Source organism: Abrus precatorius, unplaced genomic scaffold (genome assembly GCF_003935025.1).
Source record: "Abrus precatorius isolate BTA unplaced genomic scaffold, Abrus_2018 Scaffold3, whole genome shotgun sequence".
NCBI classification, from domain to species: domain Eukaryota; kingdom Viridiplantae; phylum Streptophyta; class Magnoliopsida; order Fabales; family Fabaceae; genus Abrus; species Abrus precatorius.
In genome coordinates this window covers 33,860,821-33,881,494 of record NW_020874373.1, presented here as the reverse complement: position 1 = coordinate 33,881,494, position 20,674 = coordinate 33,860,821, and the positions used below count along the sequence as shown (strand labels likewise).

Sequence of the window (20,674 nt, the reverse complement as noted above, 5' to 3'; positions counted from 1 at the left end):
ATATCAATATGAACATTTTCATAAAATATAATATTAATTATTAACAACCAGGACATCTTTTATTATACTTTTTTAATGCATGTGAATTCATGGTTATCTAATATAACAATAATGTTTATCTCTTGTATACTTTTACTGTCATTTATATGTTTATATTTTATTTTAATTTAAAAGTACGTGTCAAATGAGTTATTTTAAACTAATTATTATTAAGGGTAAATAATTATACTGTTCACTTTTTTTTATATTTTTTATATTAATAAAAAATTTTAAATATGAGTTATTTTTTAAACTTTGTTTGAGAGTTAATTTTTGAGAGAAAAGGAAGGGAAGAGAAAGATTAAACCTTATTAATATTTTTTATATTTCTTCTTATTTATTCATAGAGACATTATTAATAACTTCTTAACAAATTTTCTCGGGTAAAATAAAATAAAAATTAAAACCTTGATTAAAAAAACCATCAGTGACTAAATTTATCCATTTGCAATAAAATAATAAACGGAAAAGAAAAGTGTTTCGATATGAATATGGTATGTAATTTGAGAAATATTCAATATATTTTGTTTTTCTTTGGCTTACAGAAAAGAAGCCCAGCGAGCTGGTCTATCTGCGAAGAAAAGGAGAATGTTTTCGTGTTTCAAATTATTGAACTGTTTATTATTACCTTTCAAAGTACAAAGGGGCACACTTTTTTTTTTTTTCAAGAAATTAAAAAAAGTCAAAAAATTTAATTTTAAAGAAAAATTATTACAAGGCATTTTATATATTTTTAAAATAATTTTTTATTATTGGGGTGCACATCTCATGCGAACATCATTATTACAAAGTGAACTCAAGTTCTTTGAAGTACACTTATATTCTTAGAAGTTTAATAAAATTATGTTTAATATTTTTAATTATATATTTTTGAAATTTATATGCCTTCTCTTCAATACAAACCTTTTTTAATTTCTTATATAATTATATAAAAAGAAAGAGATCACAATAATATAAAAAAAGGCGTCAGATGTAATTTTTTTAAATTTATTAGTATTTAACTGAATTATCCTCTCTTATATTAATTGAAAAGGTTAAAATCAATGAAATCTAATAATTTATTATACATATATATTATCAATTTTATTTACCTCAACTTAAAAAATATATTTTAAATATTTATAAATGGTAAGTGATAATTAAAAAATACTTATTATATTTGTATATCCATAAAAGAATAAAGATATATATTTTGAATAGAAACTTACTATTTTCATTTACTTGTATGAAGTTTTAGTATATAAAGGGTTGCAGCAAGTACATAAATGAAATAGTGAGTAATAAATGAAGTGAAATGACAGGGTAAACCAGCGAGTTAGGCAGTGTTGAAGGATAAAGAGAGAGAAGGAAAGAAAACAAAGTGGTCCCAAAGGGTGGCAGAAAAGGGCAAAGGGCAAAGAACAGAGTGGTACGTAATAGACACAGTGAATAGCAACCCCACACACTCCCTCTTCACTCTTCAGCCACCCATCAAACCCAACGTTGCGTAACCGTAAGCTTAAGTTCCCCTTCTTCACATGCAAACTCATCTCATCATATATACTCTTCCATCCAATTCCATCTGCTTCTACCTCTCTTCACATAATTCTAAGCTAAACCCACCTTCTCAATTCTCTCCCTCTCCCATGGTTCATCCACCATGCCCTTCACCTCCTCTCTCCTTCGGTATCCTCTCTTTCTATATCTACAATGTCCCTGCATTCTTAATTAACGTAGCATGTTTCACTAACATTTTTTTTCATGTTGCATGTGTTAACATGTGTATGATATCATAATATGTCTTGGGTTATGGTTAGTTTTGTAATGATTATGTGAATAATATCCCTTTGTGCTAGGTGGATTGGTGGGAAATTGTGCTCAAAGAACTCTGTGAACAATGGAGATAGTGGCAGCGATAGTCATACTACTGTCGCCGCCGTACTGGATGATAATCCGGTTAGCAGTGCGGTGGAGTGTTACGCCTGCACGCAGTATGGCGTGCCGATGTTTCATTCCACAAGCTGCGATGGATTTCATCAACCACAGTGGGAGGCCTCCGCTGGGTCCTCTCTAATTCCGATCCAGAACCGGCTGAATAAGGTTTCGGGCTTTCGGGTCGCGTCCAGGTCGAACTCGGGACCGTTCGGGCGGGTTTTGGATCCGAGGAGCAAGCGCGTGCAGGTGTGGAACCGCGCGTTGTTGCTGGCGCGTGGGGTGGCGCTGGCTATCGACCCGCTGTTTTTCTACGCTCTGTCGATCGGAAGAGAGGGGTCGCCGTGTCTGTACATGGACGGAGGGTTGGCGGCGTTGGTGACGGTGGCACGCACGGGTGTGGACGCGGTGCATTTGTTTCACGTGTGGCTGCAGTTCAGGCTGGCGTACGTGTCGAGAGAATCGTTGGTGGTTGGGTGCGGGAAACTCGTGTGGGACGCACGCGCCATCGCGTCGCATTACCTGCGATCCTTGAAGGGGTTCTGGTTCGACGCCTTCGTGATCCTCCCCGTTCCGCAGGTGTGAATTTTTCGTAACTTCCGCTCTCTTTCACTCTCGCACTGCAAACACTCACATGTTCTATCTCTCTGTCTCTCACGCGCTCACACTCACGAGTCTGCACGTGTTTGTCTATTCACTTTGTAAAAGCAGAATCGTACTGTAAAAAACTAAAAAGAGTAACGTTAATAACACTTCTTTCACACCAACACTTTCTGTAAATCTTGTTTGTCACAACGTTGTAATTCAATTTCATGCTTTCTCATATGTAAAAAATATAAACTCTACACATCAATAATATTTGAATTTTGTTATTTATAAATAGAATTTTTTTTAAAACAAATACATAATTATTATATTAAAATTATAAAAATTTAATAAATATTTTTCTTTTTAATAAAATTTTATCATTATTAACTGTTTATTGTTAACTCTAAGAGATGAAGGTAATAAAATCTATAATATTTTGATATAATTAAACGAAACTTTTCAACGAACGTACAAATAGGTTATTAATTTCTTATTGTTAAGTAAATTATATATATATATATATATATATATATATATATATAATTCTTTAATTACTTAAGTAGGGTCTTAATATATAGCAATTTCTGTAAGTTAGATTTATACTGGTTAAGAACTTTGAGCTCATTTTTAATAGGGTACATTATTATTATTATTATTATTATTATTATTATTATTATCAATTTTTTTAACATGTGCTCAATGATGTATATTAAGAGGTTAAAATTAGAAATTTAATTTGAAAATAAAAGTATTTATCATCTTAAAATCATAAAAAATATTTAATACATACTTTTTATAGTAATTCAAAGTATTTAATAAAGTGTATTTAATGTTTTTAAGACGTGTTATTGAGCACATATTAACAAAACTGAATTGTTATTTAGTTTATTCTTGTTAAAGTATAAGGGTAATGTTTTCCCTTTGTAACTTGTCTCCGCTTAAAAAAACGTTGTTCATATATTTGATTTATTAACAGTAAATTTTATAAATATAAAAAAGGGAAATGGATTTCCTTCTACCTCTCTATTTTCATTTGAAAAACAAGTCTTAAAAAGATAAAACATGGGAACAAACTTATTGACACTCAGGATGATACTTCTTAAAAAGGGATGGTGCACCGTCGATATTAATTAACAAAATAAGAAAGTAAAAAAAAATAAAATTGAGTGATGTAAGAGTCACCTCACTTACATAAGACGTTTTTTTATGAATAGAAATATTAATAAATCAACTGAAAATATTAGAAAATTTACTCCTTTTTTTTGTTAATAAGAATGTTTCTCCAATTTTTCATTGAAAAAAAACTCTTTCAAATTATTTGAAACATTTTAAATCTGCATATCGACTTTTTTCAAAATTTAGTTGAGCATAGTGAACTGGTGAATTGAAGCACTTCTTCTTCAACAAGATGCTAATGAAAGATAAATTTTAAATTTCTAAAATAATTGGTTATTCATGGTGCATGGCAAAATTTTGATGAATAATGATTATGTAGTTTTGTTCCATTTTATTTCATTTATAACTCTCACCAAAGAGAACTCTTAGCAGTTTTTAGAGTTAAATTAAGAGGTATATTTTATTGTGTAATATTTAGAATGTACTGTCTTAACACTGTTGTGAAAATAGTGCCTTAAGTGAAAGACAACAATCTTTATTATTAGAAAGTGGTAGCACGACAATAGTTCCTTATTTTCCATCAAGTATGACACGACAACAATAAACCACAGACATCTCACATGACATGTAATATAGTGAAAATCCTTTAAAATCTTCATAATTCACAGTCACATACAATAAATCAATCAGCTAATACAGTAAATCAATGAAAACTTTTCATCAATAAAAAATCGTTCATTTTTATGTTTTTTATTTATTCTTTTGTATCAAATCTGAACTATTTTAAGGGTGACGTTAGAAGCCAATATAATTAACATATGCTCACTATATGTTTTCCTTTTGTTTGCAGGCTGTGTTTTGGTTAATAGTGCCAAAATTGATAAGAGAAGAGAGAATTAAAATCATTATGACCATAATGCTATTGATTTTTTTGTTCCAATTTCTCCCAAAGGTTTACCATAGCATCTGCATGATGAGAAGAATGCAGAAAGTCACAGGCTACATCTTTGGCACCATTTGGTGGGGCTTTGGTCTAAATCTCATAGCTTATTTCATTGCATCTCATGTAAGCAAACTCCACAACTGAAATTTGAGTGTGCCTATTATCAAGTATTCAACTCGTTACTAAATCCATTGCTTGTAACTTGAATGTTGTTTTGGTTAATTTATAGGTTGCTGGAGGATGCTGGTATGTCCTTGCAATTCAACGTGTCGCGTCGTGCCTCCGGCAGCAGTGTGAAAGAACTCATGGATGCAATCTCTCTGTGTCATGCTCAGAGGAAGTATGCTACCAGTTTTTGTTACCAGCAGGCACACCAGGAAATCCATGTGGTGGAAACTCCACTGTTGTTGTAAGGAAACCTTTGTGCTTAGATGTTCAAGGACCTTTCAAATATGGGATCTACCAATGGGCTCTTCCAGTAATATCTAGCAACTCTTTGGCTGTCAAGATTCTTTATCCCATTTTTTGGGGTTTGATGACCCTCAGGTAATTAATTGGTCATAAACAAACTCTTAATGTTACTGGTATTCCTAAGTTCAAAAGTTTATGTTTGTTCAAGTTAGTTATGTATAATACGTAAAAAAAAATTGATACTTAACTGGTTATACAGAAATTCGTAATGCTGTTTTATCTAGTTATAGTTTTGATGAATTAAGAAAGTAGAATGCATTTGGATTCATTTAAAAATGTTTCCTTACTGTGTGGGATTGAGACACATCACATGTTATTTTACATGAAACAATTCTTGACTTAGCATCTGTGTGTTTTCACAATCCCTACTAATCTTGCAGCACTTTCGGAAATGATCTTGAGCCAACAAGTAACTGGCTAGAAGTGATTTTCAGCATATGCATAGTACTCAGTGGACTAATGCTTTTCACTTTGTTGATTGGTAACATCCAGGTATCCAAAGTACATTATTATTACAAGTAAATATGAAATGATGCTGATTAATGTTATGGACTAACAATTGGGATCATTCCTACCATGAAGGTATTCTTACATGCAGTCATGGCAAAGAAGAGAAAGATGCAGCTGAGATGTCGTGACATGGAGTGGTGGATGCGGCGGAGGCAGTTGCCATCCCGATTAAGGCAAAGAGTTCGCCATTTTGAACGTCAGAGATGGGCAGCCATGGGAGGAGAAGATGAGATGGAAATGATCAAAGACTTGCCTGAGGGACTGAGGAGGGACATCAAGCGCTATCTTTGCTTGGACCTCATTAAAAAGGTAAGAAATGTTCTATCTCGCAAATAAAAGAAGTTAGATAATAAGGAAGTTGCCCTATAGATGTTGGATACAGGGCTCATTTTGAATCGGCCATAATGAGTTTTAGTGAGTAAGACTAAAAATTCTAAATACAATTCGAGCTTATAAATATAGTATCTAAAATGGATAAAGTTTATTTTTTTTAGCCTTAACTTGTATCGAGCTAAAAATACTTAAATTTAATTTGATCTGAATATTTAAATTTTAAACTGTACATTTTATTGAGCGAGTTTGGGCCAACTCGGTTGAGCCCGACCTATTTTGCTAATTCTAATTAGATTAAAAAAACACATGAAAGAAACTCATAAATATAAAAAATTAGTTGACCAAATATTTGTAATTAATAATGTTGTTTGAACATCATAACTCATAACATAACTTTTCTAAACGATATTAATTCTTTGTTTAGCTGCCTCAAATGTACACACATGATCACTTAATTATATGCAAATAACAATACTCATTTGCTATCACTCTCCTAACAACTAGTTATTTCTATTTGACAGGTACCATTGTTCCACAACTTGGATGATCTTATTCTTGACAACATATGTGACAGGGTGAAGCCATTAGTCTTCTCTAAAGATGAAAAGGTATGAATTATGCAGACAAATGACTTCATCAGAGACCAAATTTTCTTTCAAGCATTGAATATAGTAGAAAAGATCATGATTTTGTTGTTAATGTCCTTGTGACACAGATAATTAGAGAAGGTGATCCTGTACCAAGGATGGTGTTCCTTGTCCGTGGCCGCATAAAGCGCCACCAAAGTCTTAGCAAAGGCATGGTTGCATTAAGCAATCTTGAACCAGGAGGATTCTTAGGTGATGAGCTACTTTCATGGTGCCTTCGCCGGCCGTTTATCGACCGGCTTCCGGCGTCGTCAGCCACATTTGTATGTCTTGAATCAGTGGAAGCCTTTGGTCTTGATGCTGATCACTTGAGGTACATCACTGATCATTTTCGGTACAAATTTGCCAATGAGAGGCTGAAGAGAACAGCAAGATACTATTCATCAAATTGGAGAACATGGGCTGCTGTTAACATTCAATTTGCTTGGAGACGTTACAGGCAGAGGACTAGAGGTCCAGTGACTCCTGTAAGGGAACATGGAGGCACTGAGCGCAGGCTCTTGCAATATGCTGCAATGTTCATGTCAATAAGGCCACATGACCATCTTGAATGAAAGCTAGTGTTCTGTGTCCATGTTTTTGTTTCAATTTTTATTGGTTCCATATCCTCAATAAAACTGTTTCTCTAGTCCTTTAGACCTTTTGAAAATTGCTTTGGAAAGTCATGGAACCGTTCATGAAATGTATAAAAGAAAACAAGATTGTGAGTATGAGTAGTTGCGAAATCATTGAAATTAGAATTTAATTTTTATCCATAAGTTTTTCTTCAAGATTTGTTTTTGAGTTCAATTAGAATATATAAAAGTTCTTTATACTGTTTTTCATCATAAACTTTCATGAAAATTAGAATTATTCACTTTTATAATAATTAAGTTAGAAGTCATATCTGCGTAGTACAATTGATTACCAATATAAATTTTTTACAATGTTAGTTAGTACGTACATCATAATTAAGTTTTTATTTTTATAGGAATTGTATCTTGAGCAATCACTTGCTGAAGCTCCTATGTGTTTATGAATAAATAAATTGTGTAAGATTTTCCACTGCTAGAAAAAACAGGAAATCATGAATTTTAAATTAATGTCAAGCGAGTAAACTAGTTAGTTATCATCGAGTAATTATTTAATTTCATAATGCAAATTAAATTTAGATGATATCATATGTAATTTAAATATTTAAAAAATAATTAAAGTAAAAAAAAATAAAACACAAAATAGACATTTTTTTAATACACTTGTTTCTCAAGAGATCCTAGTCTATTAAAATTTAACATTTTTCAATAAACCAGACGAAAGTTTTGTGCTATAAAATAAATTTTATAAATAAAAAATTCCAATGAGAGTTATCTGTAATAAATATACAGAAGTTAACAAAGCTGCCAAAGCAGACAGGTATTATGTTTGGTTTCCCGCCTTGTCAAAAACATGAAAACAGAGGAGAAATAGAAACAAGGAAGAACAGAATAAACAGAACAGAGCCTATCCTATGTTTTCGGTTGTGTTGTGTCCAAATTTGGACGTGTTGTGTGTAAGTGAGGTCATCATTTCCTCCAAATATGGCAAAGCATTTCTGCCAATCCCATTCCCAAATTTTCTCTTCATACCAACCAAACCTATCACAACATGGATCATGGAAGTCCTCATCATTTCATCCTTCCACTGGTTTCTCTAGGGTCTCCTGCATTCTTTTGGAGCTCTAGATTTTGCTCTTTCAATTTCAGAGCTCCGATATGCAGCTTCATGTTCAGCTTATTTAGGTGCCACATTTGATCATACCCGTTTTCTTTGTTTTAAAATCATGTTGAGAAAAATTAAATATTTGTTGATTGTAATTGTATAGGAAGGCAAATGAACACCTAAATGTTTTGTATTTTTTTAAAAGGAAATCTTAGAACAAAATAATAAAATTTGATTTTTACTAAACCTTTTGTTCTTCTACTAAATGGATCATAAATGAATCTTTTTTATTGATACTTTGAAGGATGTATTATCTTATATGTGGTTTTAAACTGCGGTTGCTCTTGTGTTATGAATAACAACATTGTGGGAAATTGATGACAAATGTGGCTGCAACCCGCAATGTGTTGTAGGGATCTAAAAAGTCACAATATTGTAGCAACAATTGTGGTTGTGGACCGCAGTTTAAAACCATTAACAATCTGATGTTGAAACCTATAATTTTCTTTGCTCAATTGTTGATAAAGTAAGGTATAACATAGTTCAAACTATACCTGTCATATGACTAATATAGGGGCAGCTTCTATAAATTGTTGTTTAAATCGTGTTTAATCATTATTATAAGATGGAAAATGAACCAACAAAGTCAAAACTTGTAATGCTTCCGTTTTGTTTTAGTTAGATGAGAATGATGTATATATATTTTTTTTCTATACGCTTTTGTAGAAGCGATTTGATTTTATTAGATTACCAAAATAGGTGTAGCAGTTGCATCTCCTTCAATGCCATGGGTTCATTGCACACCTTCGTGAATACTTGTTACAAAGTGCAGCCTGCAATTGAGCATAATATACACTATAAAGTTTGATGAATGAAATGATTAATGATTTTGCAATATGTCAAGCTTCTCGACATTTTATGATAGAGATTAGCCTCTTTCAAAATTTATTATATTCTTATTCAATTTAAATGTTTTTACACCACAACTTTAGTGGGTCTTGCAATCTCAAACTCTAACTCTGTTTTTATTTATTCATGACATTCTCTCACTTCGATTTGAGACAATTCACTATTTTTTTTAATAAATTATGTATCTAACCTTTAGCACTCAAAATTTTACAAATTCCTTATTTTTGTCATAGGTACCTTCTCAGTAGTGTGGAACCTGGCATATCAACCAAATGGGGTTGAAATTTACAAAGCAGGGTCCACCCAAAGTTGATAGCCTAAGTTTACATCATCACATGATCAATTACCTTAGCAAGAATTTTATTCGTAACTTGGTATCTAAGCAACGAAGAAGAATGCTAATTGATGGTTATGATCTTGACATGTCATATATCACAGACCGAGTATTAGCAATGTCATTTCCTGCAGAACGAATGCGAGCAATGTATCGAAATCCTCTGTGGCAGGTCAAATCTGTGTTGGACATGAGACATACAGAGCATTATAAGGTGCACCCTTTAACCAATTACCATGTATAATGCATATTATCTTCTTGTTGGTCTTCAATGTTTTGGTTGTTCATCATGATTATCCATACTTGTGTGTAGTTATGCTCTAATGTATGTATATTGAACTATTGGTCATGGACATTTTTTGGTTATCAATTATTGAATATTTGTTCTTTAAATCCAGAAATTTGTTCCATTTGTCTTCATTAGTTAATTTACTATCGGGCATGACAGTGGTCAGTGGTTACTGTCTTGTACCAATCTTTCAAAATGCACTGATGCCTCATTTAGTTAATGAAAAAGACTAGACTTATCCCATGGGGTTCATGTCAATTATTTGTGTACCTGTGTTACTAAGAGGTCACTTTTGGGTTATTATAATCTTAGTTTGGCATTCCTTGATACTGATAATTAGTTTTCTTCAGCTGTCTGATGTAACTTATTATATCTTCATAAAAGTGGATGACACACTGTTTGTTACCTAGTTTTGCATTTGCCAAAATATTCTCTTAAAGACTGATCAAGATTGTTGTTTATTGTTTGATCTTCTGACTAGGTTGCAATGTTAACATATGATAATTGTAGAGGCTGTTGTTTGTACCTATCATTTTTCTTTTCTCCTATCTCTCTATCATGCATGTGGTGGTAGTTAAAGCATATCACTTTAAAATTTTCAGATATATAATCTCTGTATAGAAGAAAGTTATGATCCAGCACACTTCTATGGACGCGTGGAATCATATCCCTTTGATGACAACCATGTGCCGTCTCTTCAAATGATCAAAGCTTTCTGTGAAAGTGTGGATTCATGGCTGTCACGTGACCCAAAAAATATTGCTGTTATTCATTGCATGGTATGAGAGGTCAAAATTCCTATTGGGATCTTTGGCAAATTTCAAATGAAGTGTTTGGATTTTGGAACTTGTAATATTAAATAATTCATTTTTTGAGGATATTAATAACTAAATAAATCACATAATATGCCAAATGAGGTTTTAATTGTGAGGTGAACAACTTCAATCTTGTCTTTTGAATGATTGTTTGACATCATTTAGATGAGTATTATAGCTTTGTTACTAGTTGCCTTAAGCTGTTATGGACTTACGGCTATTTACTTACTAATCCTAGAAGCTTATATTCGACATTTCGTAAAGATTAAAGTAAATTTCTTCCACAGGATTAATTACTTTGTATAAGTTGGACTCCCCCAGGATATGGATGACCAATGTCTTTTTACAATCTTGCAAGTGAACCTTAAGATGCTTCTAAGATTAATTACTTTGCTACAAAGCAGATAATTCTTTAAATGTTGAAAATATATCTAATATAATTTCCCCTCTAGTATATTTAACTACAACTAGTGGCATCCATTCTCATTTGTATTCTTTGGTTCCAATTATGCAGGCAGGGAAAGGTAGAACTGGATTAATGGTGTGTTCATACTTAACTTATTGCGGCATGTCAGCTGATGATGCTCTTCAATTATATGCAGACAGAAGGACAACCAACAATGAAGGAGTAAGTTATATTAGGTATAATTCCAACAATTTGAAATGTAAATCTATCTTCATCAACACAAGTTTTGAGTAATGTTTATTATCATTTCAAAATACAATGACAACTTTGTGAATGGTAAACTAGTAAGAAATGGATCTGAATATGAAAATAACATGTTTGTGATTGACTGTGGATGGTGAAAACATTAAAACAAACTATAGATTCAAAATATAATTACAAGGAATGGACTTCAAAAATATATGCCTTTGTAACTTTGTTCTTTCTTTTTATAGGAGTATTCACTTCCATTTTTTATTTTTCATTTTTTCCCCTTATATTGAGCTCCTCTTTTACTCCATGGAAATTTAAAATGAAAGAATCAAATTGAACCACATTTTTGTGCCTATTTGCGATCAGGTATCAATACCAAGCCAACGTCGTTACGTGGCATACTGGGAAAGTCTACTTTCTGTCCCTAGGGGAGCTGGATATGGACTACCAAACGTGAACATACCTCAACCATGTAGCAGAGAATTGCGGCGAATCCGGCTTTACGATACAGTCAACATTGACACAATATTCTTTGTTATCTCAGAGCTGCAGGAGGTTAGTGCACCATAATTTATGATAAAACAATGTTTGAGGTATCTCGTGTGGCTGAATTATCTTTTTGAATTTTATGTTAGTGTGCTAATTTTTGGATCCTTCATATGACAGGACATAGGAGTCTTGTTGAGTTAAGCTTGTACTACACTAGTAATTGAGCTAATTAATACTGTTTCACAACACATTTCTCTTCAATATTTCTATTTAGTTTCTCTCTTTTCCACCAATCTCTACAAATTGTTTTGTGCCATCATGATCTCCTCTCATAATTGGACAAAACTTAGGTGCAATTTCTTAGGTGCTTGTGGCGCTGTTTGCCAATTAAAATTAGAATTTCTCATTAATTCGGGGTATCATTAAATGCAGACATTTTATCAAAGTGAAACTATAATTTTGATGGTCAAATAGCACTAAAAACACCTAAAGAAGTACACCAAAATTTTACCACTCATAATTATGCATGTACTATACATATGATATATGAGTAGTTGAAAACATCCTTAAATAATGAATAAGATACAAGACTTTCCTCTTGTACTTACCAAGATGAGTTCCTGTTTATTTACAGATTCCTGATGAGGTCTATCGTCCACCGGTGGAAGCTTACCGAAGCTGCTGTAGACAGATAAAGAAAGGCTATCAGAGAACCAACAGTCCTCGCTACTATATCTCTATTCTTGAAGGTGATAAAGATGGAAACCAATCAGAAATAGAAGAACCTCGCGTTGTAGTTCAAATGGACACAGAGAGTCCTGCAATTTACCAAAAATCATGTTTGGACCATTATTTTGATAAACCTATACAAGTAAGTAATCAATGGCGATATTAAATGAAGCATTTGGCAAGAAACTAGTCTTTTTTTACTTCACAAAAAATATAATCAGCTTTGTTCTTGGAAAAAAGTTTTGCAATCCCTTCTATTGGTTTTGCTTATTTATTTTTTTGAAACTATAAAATATATGGAACTTCACAACATTAAGAAGAAGTTCTGCTAACGGAGTTCTTTAATCCAGTATCCATTTTCACTTCTGTCTGCAAGCAAATATTCTACCATGACTTTAAATTATTGGATAGGTAACTGGAGATGTTCGTGTCATATTCTATGAGAAAATGATAGGAGGTCGTCTTTTCTATTGCTGTTTTAACACAGCTTTTATTAGAAACAGTTTACTACAGGTAATTTCATCTCATCCTAATTTTATTTGCTGATATATAAGCTGGAAGGGAATTATACCTTCAAATTTGATTAAAACCAAAAGGGCAAGAATATGTACTTTGTGATGGAAAATCTCTTCAAGGTGAGGCTTATATAATATAAATCTCACATCTCAGAGTATTCTAAAATTTTTGTTTATGTAGTCTATCATTGAATATGGTTTGAATTTTGAAGCATGGTACTGAGACACAGAAAATTACGAGTATACAAAACCAAGTTATATTTTATGAGCATATCTGTCAATATGAAATGGTGAATTGCATATGGCATGTCATTGGGCCAATAAAATTTCTGGATTGAATAGATGTTCTTCAGGGCTATAACTAAGATGCGATATAGTGATATTCAAATAAATTAAAATACACCACCAAAGGGTAAAATGAAATTAATAGAAAGGCCTTTATGAAAATTAGTAAGTTCAAATTCCCTCAATGTGTTTGGCATTTACAATTAAATAGAACTGGCAACAGAATCCACAGTGTGATTGACTGTGTTCCCGTTGTAACTATTGTTTTGTAGCTCACAATACAGGAGTTGGACAAAGTTGGGAAGAAAGGAAGATCAATATGTGGCCCTGATTTTTGCCTAGAATTACTGTTTGGTCCTGCTAATACAGGATATTCATCATCAAGTGTATCCATTGGTGACCATACTAGTGATGATTCTTTATAATAATATTTCCACACATCTTTGCATAATATGAAAGACCACATCCAATTCACTGCTGTAATGTAATTCCTGCAAAATGATCCCAACAATAAGTTCCTTGCGGTGTTATGTAGTAAGTGCACTGATTCCTCCAACTGTCTAGCCGTCTAATTTTTCATTGGTGAAAGACAAGAGCAGTAAGTGCAATTTTTGTATTGTTTTAGTGATTGAGTAGCACTTTGCAGATGATGAGGTTGAGAGCATTATAATGCATAAGTTCACCTGCATTCTTATTGGATTTAATTTAAATGTATAACAAATTTTAACCCTCATCCAGTCATGTAAAAAAACATTACTGAAAGTTTGACCCATTTTAACTTCCTAACAAGTAACATTTTTGAATGATTTCGCAACCTTTCAATTATGTTATAAAGCTCTTTTTACTCAAAAAGTAAATCCTTATCATAAGAGTTTAATTTTTATCATCTGAAAAGATTTTTCTCATCGCAATTCAATCGAGTGTTGACATGCCATAAAAAAGTTGGCATTTTATGTAGTTGCTTTTTCCAGCTTTTTTATGCTATATCAATATATTAGTAGATTGGAGTGTAAATAACTTTTAAAAATCTCAATGGATAAAACTAAATCATTCACATCACCTTTTGCTGGCTTGCTTGAATATCAAATAAGTAGGGGTATCTTATATTTTAAGGACCAAACTCTAATACATTTCTTTCCTTTCAAATGTAGTTATTATCTTATTGTACGAATTTGGAACTAGTAATGAAATATTATACTATTGTCGGCATGTCCACCACCTATATTTCTCTAGTATATCAAAGTTAAGGGGAGAGGTTATGTCAGGGTACACATATGTCACTTGTTAAGAAAGATTGTTGACGGCAGAAATCGATTCTAAGTATGTACTCTTTTGAATTATTGTTATTCATGGTGTCTAGTGAAGTTTTGAAATCTTATTTTATTCGTTTTATTTATTTATTTATAACTAGAATCGTTATATAAGCTTTTTGACATATTTAAGTGTCAATAAGATATTAAATATAAATCGCTACTAAATTATACATGAACAATATAATATATTTACTTTAAAATGATTTGACATATGTTCATAAATTTGGTGTGAGTTTTTGACTCCCATTTTAGACAAGTGTTTTTAATTTTTAAAACTGATACTAATTGATACTTAATATAAATTAAAAACATTTTTAAATGACATTTTAAATTAGTTATGATAGAGATCAAATGATAGTGTTAGGACAATCTAATATAAACAATTATGTTACAAAAAAAAGTGTAAAGAGTTAAGAGATTGATTTTAATAAAAAACAATTACCATCATAAATAACTATTAAAAGTAGCACATTACAAGTTGAAAGTGCGAGAAGTTAAAAATACAATAAATAAGAAACGTATAAATTTTGCTTGTGTTACTTAAAAACAAAAAATAATAATATTGATAAATTTAGATCTTCTTTAGTCCTTTTCACTCGAATCAAAGATCTCAACCAATACCTCATTGTCATCTCATATTGCAGCATTAAAGCCTTATATGTAAATTTAGATCTTCTTTAGTCCTTTTCACTCGAATCAAAGATCTCAACCAATACCTCATTGTCATCTCATATTGCAGCATTAAAGCCTTATATGTCATTGCTCATTTCCTATAGTACAAAGGTTTGTGGGATTCAGATCCTCTCTAATTTGTTTGGAACCTAAGCATCCAATTGGAATTTTATGTTTATGATTTTATTTTTGATGTTCAATTGAAGTTTCTTAAGATTTAATTCAAAAGTTGGGAACATCTCAACAAGAAATTAATGAGGGTGTATGTTGTTATCAATGAAGCAAGGAATATCAGAGCTTTTATAGTGAGAACATAGACTATTACCACAAACTACCTAATTTAGATTCTCTTTAATTTTAGTCTGATTTTATTAAATTTAAATTTATTTAAGTAAAAAAAATTTACTTAAAATTTTTGCTTAAACGAATTGTATCTCCAACGTCGAAGGTCACACTATCTTTGTCCTCCCACTGAAATCAAAGATCAGAATCCATAATCCATACCTCATCTCACTCTGCCCATTTCCCAGGTTTGTGGTAATAGTTTATGTTGCCAATATAAAAGCTCGTATCATCTAGAACCTTCCTTGCTTCATTGAACACCAAAAGCAAAATCATAAACATAAAAACGAAAAGCCTGTCAATTAGTGAACATTACCGGTGCCACAGAAAAACGGGAAACCACTATTCCAGATTTGATGAGCCTTCGCTGCATTCATAACTTCCTAATATCAAGCTACTAAATATCAAAATGCTTAGAAATAGGAATCTAAAAATCATTGTCCTTTTCAGATCTGTAATGCTCGAAAATTTGACATAAAGAAAATACAAATGCACTTTTGATGGCATCGTTCCCCATTACTAAGTAAATTGGGCTAGTAAGCGCTTCCTTGACGAAATATTATATAATCTAAACAGAGGCTTGGTAGTTGGCAAGGTCTCCATTGTCATCAACAAGCTTTGTCCGCCATGCTTCAGATAATGCGATGTAGCACCTAGTTTGTACGAATCAATCAATCAGAGACAATCCAGTCTCTTGTTTGTCTCCTTGTAAGAATAAGCAAGCATACAATCAGAAGTTTGACCTGTTACTGCTGTTAGGTCAATACTGCTGCTTTACGCTTTCCATAATCTTCTACAATACTAATCGCACTCCTACTATGGCGCAGTGAAAATTCTGCAAGTAGAATTTGGCATTCTTCTACTGTCAGGTCTCCATGACGACCCTGCAAATGTTTAGGAAAATTCAGTCCGCTAAATGTCAAACGGCATGTAGCAAAATTTGATAAAAATCAAACTATAAAACTGCACTAGAGTTTGATGTTACGTAAACTTGTTTGAACAATAGAACTTGTTTCGTTCTTTAATTAGGCAATATTTTAAAAAGAAACAAAAACGGTGCTACACTAAGTACATTTATAGATGCCTTTGTAGTAGATTAAAAGAATGTTGGAATATCTCATGGAGAAAAGAAATGCTCAGTTGCAAAGCAGCGTAGCAATTGGATTGCTATTATTAAAATTGGAAACTAAAATTCTTATCGGAGGAATAGTATAATAACTTGTTTTTTCCAATTTGTACAGAAGTGCTAGACTTAATTTCGATTTGCTTGCGCGTCCTCCCAAACAAAATGTAGTGTAAATTATTTTGTATGGACAACAGTTCACAACATTATTAATAACAAAAGACAAGTTGCACACTCACAAGCCCAGTCGCATCAATGTTAGGTGCAGATCTAACTCCAAAACAGTGGCCATTATTATTATACTACACATGCAACTACTTTCCTTTTGAATAACTTAATTCATGAGCCTCTTTGGCTCATTGTTTTCTTTTAGTTTCTCGGTTCAGGAGGATACCCGGTCTCCCCCCATCCCCTTTTGTACCTTTTCTCTCTCTCTATCGAAATTAATTTTTTCTTTGGAGGAAAAAAGGCAATTCTGTGATAAACTTAAATCAATTCATCTAAGCCTTTAAGATTAATCAAACTTATGAGCACAACACTGAGCAGCAGCTTTTTCAGTTCTTCTAATTTTTGTATAAATCAAGTATGCACTTTGATTCAGATTGAGAGTAAAGAATAAAGACTGAACATAAGGATTTACAACAGTATCAATATTAAAAAGGTAAAATCCAGATTTGTGTCATTCCACACCAAATAAAATATATAACTAAAATTATTACCATACGAGATATTCTATCACAAACAGCATGGTGCATGAGGATTCCTGCAGCAACTGAAACATTAAAAGAGTCCACCATCCCTGTCATTGGTATACAGCAGTGCAAATCTGACAACTCCAAAGCTTCATCACTAATACCCCTGCAACAAGAACACGTCCACTGTTGAATACATAAAAAACCTGAGCAGAATACCTATGTTACAAGGAACATAACATTTATTTAAATGTCAAAATGGTTGGTGATTCCCTGACTACTAAGTCAGTACTCAGTAAACAAGAAAAAATGACAGGCGACAGCTACATTGAGCTCACACTTGTATCTTGAAAGGCATTACATGGACTTTTCTATATCCAATGGTATGCAAAAAATAAGCATTGAGCATCACAAAAATGAAGGAAATAACCTATTTTCATTCCCGACTACAATTGCTGTTGGGCAGGACCAGTCTAAGTCATGAATAGAAACCTACACACAACAAGAAAAGGCGAGTCAACTTCACTGCATGTCATTTTAAGATTTTCAACATTTTGCCTTCAGATTTATATTAATTAGACACGACTAAAAAAAAATCATCAACAACTTAATACCAGTCACTGACATATGATATGATTACTGTTGCACACAATTTATCTGGGGATAACATGCCGTAGAGATTTGATAAAGTTTTATGATGGCAGTCAACTGCCTAACACAATCCTCATATTTTAAAAATAGCACAAAATAGGATTTAAAATAGCCTCGAGATTTATATTAATCAAATACAGACTTGGGACTGGCCATGTTTGATTTTCAACAAAGTGCAACACAGGCGACAAAGAATAGCAAAAAAAAAACCATACCGCATCCATTCCCACATGAGTTGTGGCAATTCGATAACCACGTGATTTCAACATTTTGAAGCACTCCTTTGTAGAGTCCCACAGTTCAATGTCCAACCATTTCTCTGCACCCATGCTTACATGGCGATTATCTTTATACCTGCAACAATTAGCATTTTCTCTAAACTTCAGTTATGGTAGACACTAGACAACCACAAAATCAGAATGAAACGCCCAACAGCAGTTTCATCATTGTCCAAATAACACAGTGCATAACTCGAAATAATGCCTCACGATCAATGCGAATCTCTAATCAAGCATTTTATCATACCTTTTGTAATATTTCAAATCAATGCAACAAACGATAACATCCACATTCACAGATCTACATCGATAATATTCTATGAATTATGATTACACTATGACACATTAATCTTAATAAAAATAATTAAATCCATTTGACAAATCCTTTGGGAATGTATTGAAAAATGAGAACCAAGTGCTCCTAAAATTTCACCTCAACAATGTCAACACCTTTTGTTGGTGTCACAAGACACGACGTGAACGGACTGAACGCCGAGTGCGTCGGCGGATCGAAACGCGGCGGAGACATTGCCGAAATCGCAGAGTCCTTCGACGACCAGACAAACCGAGTAGCTCCGGTTCCTAATCACGCGTCCGAACCTTTGCTTCCGAACCTCAGAGATGCAAGGAGCGAGGACGTCGATGACCTCGGCGCTGGTCAAAACGCAGTCGTTTCGGCAGCGGAAGGTGTCGAGGTAAGGGAACCATCGACGCTGCGGTTGATGGAGAAGAGGCTTTCGTTCCATCTTCATGAGCGTTGACACTCCTTCGGGGCTCGTGAGGAAGTGTTGAACACTCGCAGATTGGGATTCTGATTCTTCGATCGAAGAAGCGTTTAGTTCGGACGTGTAACATCTGCGCGTGAGAGTTGGGTGGATGAGGGAAGAGAGAGAGAGAAAGGGAGGGTGTGTGCGTTTCAAGGACGGAGGAGAAGAGAGTGACAGACACGAGAGGGTTTTGCAAGCACTCATTTGCGGTTCCGCTGTTGCTCCTTTTTTTTTTTCCCGATAACATACCAATGTAGCATAACACTGAAGTGTGATGAGCGGTTAGGGTAAGAGCCTTGGATGCGATATGTATAAAAAAATCTATTAAAATATGAATACTCAGTATATTAATTAAATTATATTTATATTTATGTATGTATATTTAATATTTAATTTTTTATAACAGTTTTAATTAAATAATAATGGTAAAAAAATCTAAAACCATAGAAATAAATTAATAAAATTTTAAAAATATAAAAACATTATTCTAAAAAATTAAACTTAATTTATATTAAAATGTGTTATTTTATAAAATATTTATTATTTTATATAAATTTTTCTCATGTACTCGTATATTATATCATTTACAAAATTAATTTAATATTTGATAAATTAGTTCATTTGATTGATATTTTTATTTAATTTTTTTTACTTTTTAAATATCTTTCTATTATTTTTTCCTTAAGAAAATAGGAACGAATATATGACATACATATGTTGACCTTTCCTGTGTATCAATGGCTCGACGCATATTTTATTGTTAATAATGATCACAAATTATACGATTTGTGATCATTATTAATTTTAAAAAAAAAATGTTTGTTCATATGCTCTCAGTTTGAAGTGTATCAGGTGCTCCTGGCATAATATTATTAGTTAATTAATTTATAATTTATTTTTATTATAAAAAATATCTTAATACTTTTTTATCATAGAAAAGTCCTTAAAAAAATATTAGTAATTTTTAAATTAAAGAATTATTTAATAATAATACATAAATACAATAAAAAAATTGATGCAGAAGTCTACCTTTTCAATAACCTGAACAACGCGAAACCAAACATGCAAGACTTCCGTGGCACGCTGCCTTTTCAAACGTTTCATGAGGAAATAGGGTCTAAATGCCGTTTCAGACACTTCTAAAATCACTTTATCTAATGCTCATACGTATTTTAAAGTTAAATTTTTATTTAATTTAAATATATTTAAACTATCTAATGATTTAAAATTAGTAAGATTTAATAAAATTAAAATAGTGTAACCTAATTCTTAAAATTATGAGTGTTTAATTTAATCTTTAAAATTATAAAAATATTATTTTATTTTTAAAATTATTAAATTCTGATTCTTTTAATAAATCATGAATGAGGTCACTTTAAATGTAATAGTGCTTTTATAAAAGGCAATTTAGATTGAATGAATCCAAAGTTTATGGATATATTTAAATTTAACTTGAGGTGGATGATTTTGGATTTAGTGATTTTTTAAAAGGCAATTTGAATTGAATGATTTCAGAGAATATTTTAATATTAGAAAAAGAAAATATTATTTTAAATAATAATAATTAAAATTTTAATG

The 20,674-nt window shown here is 32.2% G+C and overlaps 3 protein-coding genes across 7 annotated transcripts; 2 read left to right on the top strand and 1 right to left on the bottom strand.

The window, feature by feature from the left end:
* The first annotated feature begins 1,463 nt into the window (after nucleotides 1–1,463).
* Nucleotides 1,464–7,376, top strand: LOC113861942 (cyclic nucleotide-gated ion channel 2). Of its 2 annotated transcripts, none has more exons than XM_027495060.1 (8): nucleotides 1,464–1,704; nucleotides 1,875–2,529; nucleotides 4,607–4,720; nucleotides 4,827–5,143; nucleotides 5,449–5,560; nucleotides 5,651–5,887; nucleotides 6,433–6,519; nucleotides 6,627–7,305. In XM_027495060.1, the coding sequence occupies exons 1-8, from the start codon at nucleotides 1,679–1,681 to the stop codon at nucleotides 7,110–7,112; spliced, it is 2,034 nt and encodes a 677-aa protein (XP_027350861.1). In that variant the 5' UTR covers nucleotides 1,464–1,678; the 3' UTR covers nucleotides 7,113–7,305. The 2 variants fall into 2 exon arrangements, with proteins under 2 accessions (XP_027350861.1, XP_027350860.1); XM_027495059.1 differs by having other exon boundaries at nucleotides 1,468–1,704; nucleotides 4,505–4,720; nucleotides 6,627–7,376.
* Nucleotides 7,377–9,416: 2,040 nt separating this feature from the next.
* Nucleotides 9,417–13,710, top strand: LOC113863804 (phosphatidylinositol 3,4,5-trisphosphate 3-phosphatase and protein-tyrosine-phosphatase PTEN1). The gene is made up of 7 exons (XM_027497524.1): nucleotides 9,417–9,692; nucleotides 10,370–10,546; nucleotides 11,097–11,210; nucleotides 11,607–11,795; nucleotides 12,364–12,600; nucleotides 12,870–12,971; nucleotides 13,531–13,710. Exons 1-7 carry the CDS (start codon nucleotides 9,417–9,419, stop codon nucleotides 13,681–13,683), a joined length of 1,248 nt encoding a protein of 415 aa, XP_027353325.1. The 3' UTR covers nucleotides 13,684–13,710.
* A 2,182-nt stretch (nucleotides 13,711–15,892) lies between these two features.
* On the bottom strand, nucleotides 15,893–19,374 carry LOC113862933 (tRNA (guanosine(18)-2'-O)-methyltransferase). Of its 4 annotated transcripts, XM_027496243.1 has the most exons (6): nucleotides 18,780–19,374; nucleotides 18,267–18,405; nucleotides 17,831–17,892; nucleotides 17,428–17,566; nucleotides 16,329–16,469; nucleotides 15,893–16,238 (listed from the first exon to the last, which is right to left on the bottom strand). In XM_027496243.1, exons 1-5 carry the CDS (start codon nucleotides 19,298–19,300, stop codon nucleotides 16,341–16,343), a joined length of 990 nt encoding a protein of 329 aa, XP_027352044.1. In that variant the 5' UTR covers nucleotides 19,301–19,374; the 3' UTR covers nucleotides 15,893–16,238; nucleotides 16,329–16,340. The 4 variants fall into 4 exon arrangements, 3 of the variants coding, with proteins under 3 accessions (XP_027352044.1, XP_027352043.1, XP_027352046.1); XM_027496242.1 differs by having other exon boundaries at nucleotides 15,908–16,469; nucleotides 18,780–19,355; XM_027496245.1 differs by having other exon boundaries at nucleotides 16,033–16,469; nucleotides 17,433–17,566; nucleotides 18,780–19,355.
* Between the last annotated feature and the right edge of the window lie 1,300 nt (nucleotides 19,375–20,674).

Bases quoted from the DNA above. Each gene is read 5' to 3' on its own strand.
- LOC113861942 (XM_027495059.1), top strand. From the start codon at position 1,679: ATGCCCTTCACCTCCTCTCTCCTTCG. The intron at 1,705-1,874 runs GTATCCTCTCTT...CCTTTGTGCTAG, and splicing joins TTCACCTCCTCTCTCCTTCG to GTGGATTGGTGGGAAATTGT. The intron at 2,530-4,504 runs GTGTGAATTTTT...TTTTGTTTGCAG, and splicing joins TGATCCTCCCCGTTCCGCAG to GCTGTGTTTTGGTTAATAGT.
- LOC113863804 (XM_027497524.1), top strand. From the start codon at position 9,417: ATGGGGTTGAAATTTACAAAGCAGGGTCCACCCAAAGTTGATAGCCTA. The intron at 9,693-10,369 runs GTGCACCCTTTA...TAAAATTTTCAG, and splicing joins GACATACAGAGCATTATAAG to ATATATAATCTCTGTATAGA. The intron at 11,796-12,363 runs GTTAGTGCACCA...GTTTATTTACAG, and splicing joins TTATCTCAGAGCTGCAGGAG to ATTCCTGATGAGGTCTATCG.
- LOC113862933 (XM_027496243.1), bottom strand. From the start codon at position 19,300: ATGAGTGCTTGCAAAACCCTCTCGTGTCTGTCACTCTCTTCTCCTCCG. The intron at 17,893-18,266 runs GTATGGTTTTTT...TGTTGTGTGTAG, and splicing joins CTCATGTGGGAATGGATGCG to GTTTCTATTCATGACTTAGA. The intron at 17,567-17,830 runs GTTATTTCCTTC...TTCTTGTTGCAG, and splicing joins GTAGTCGGGAATGAAAATAG to GGGTATTAGTGATGAAGCTT.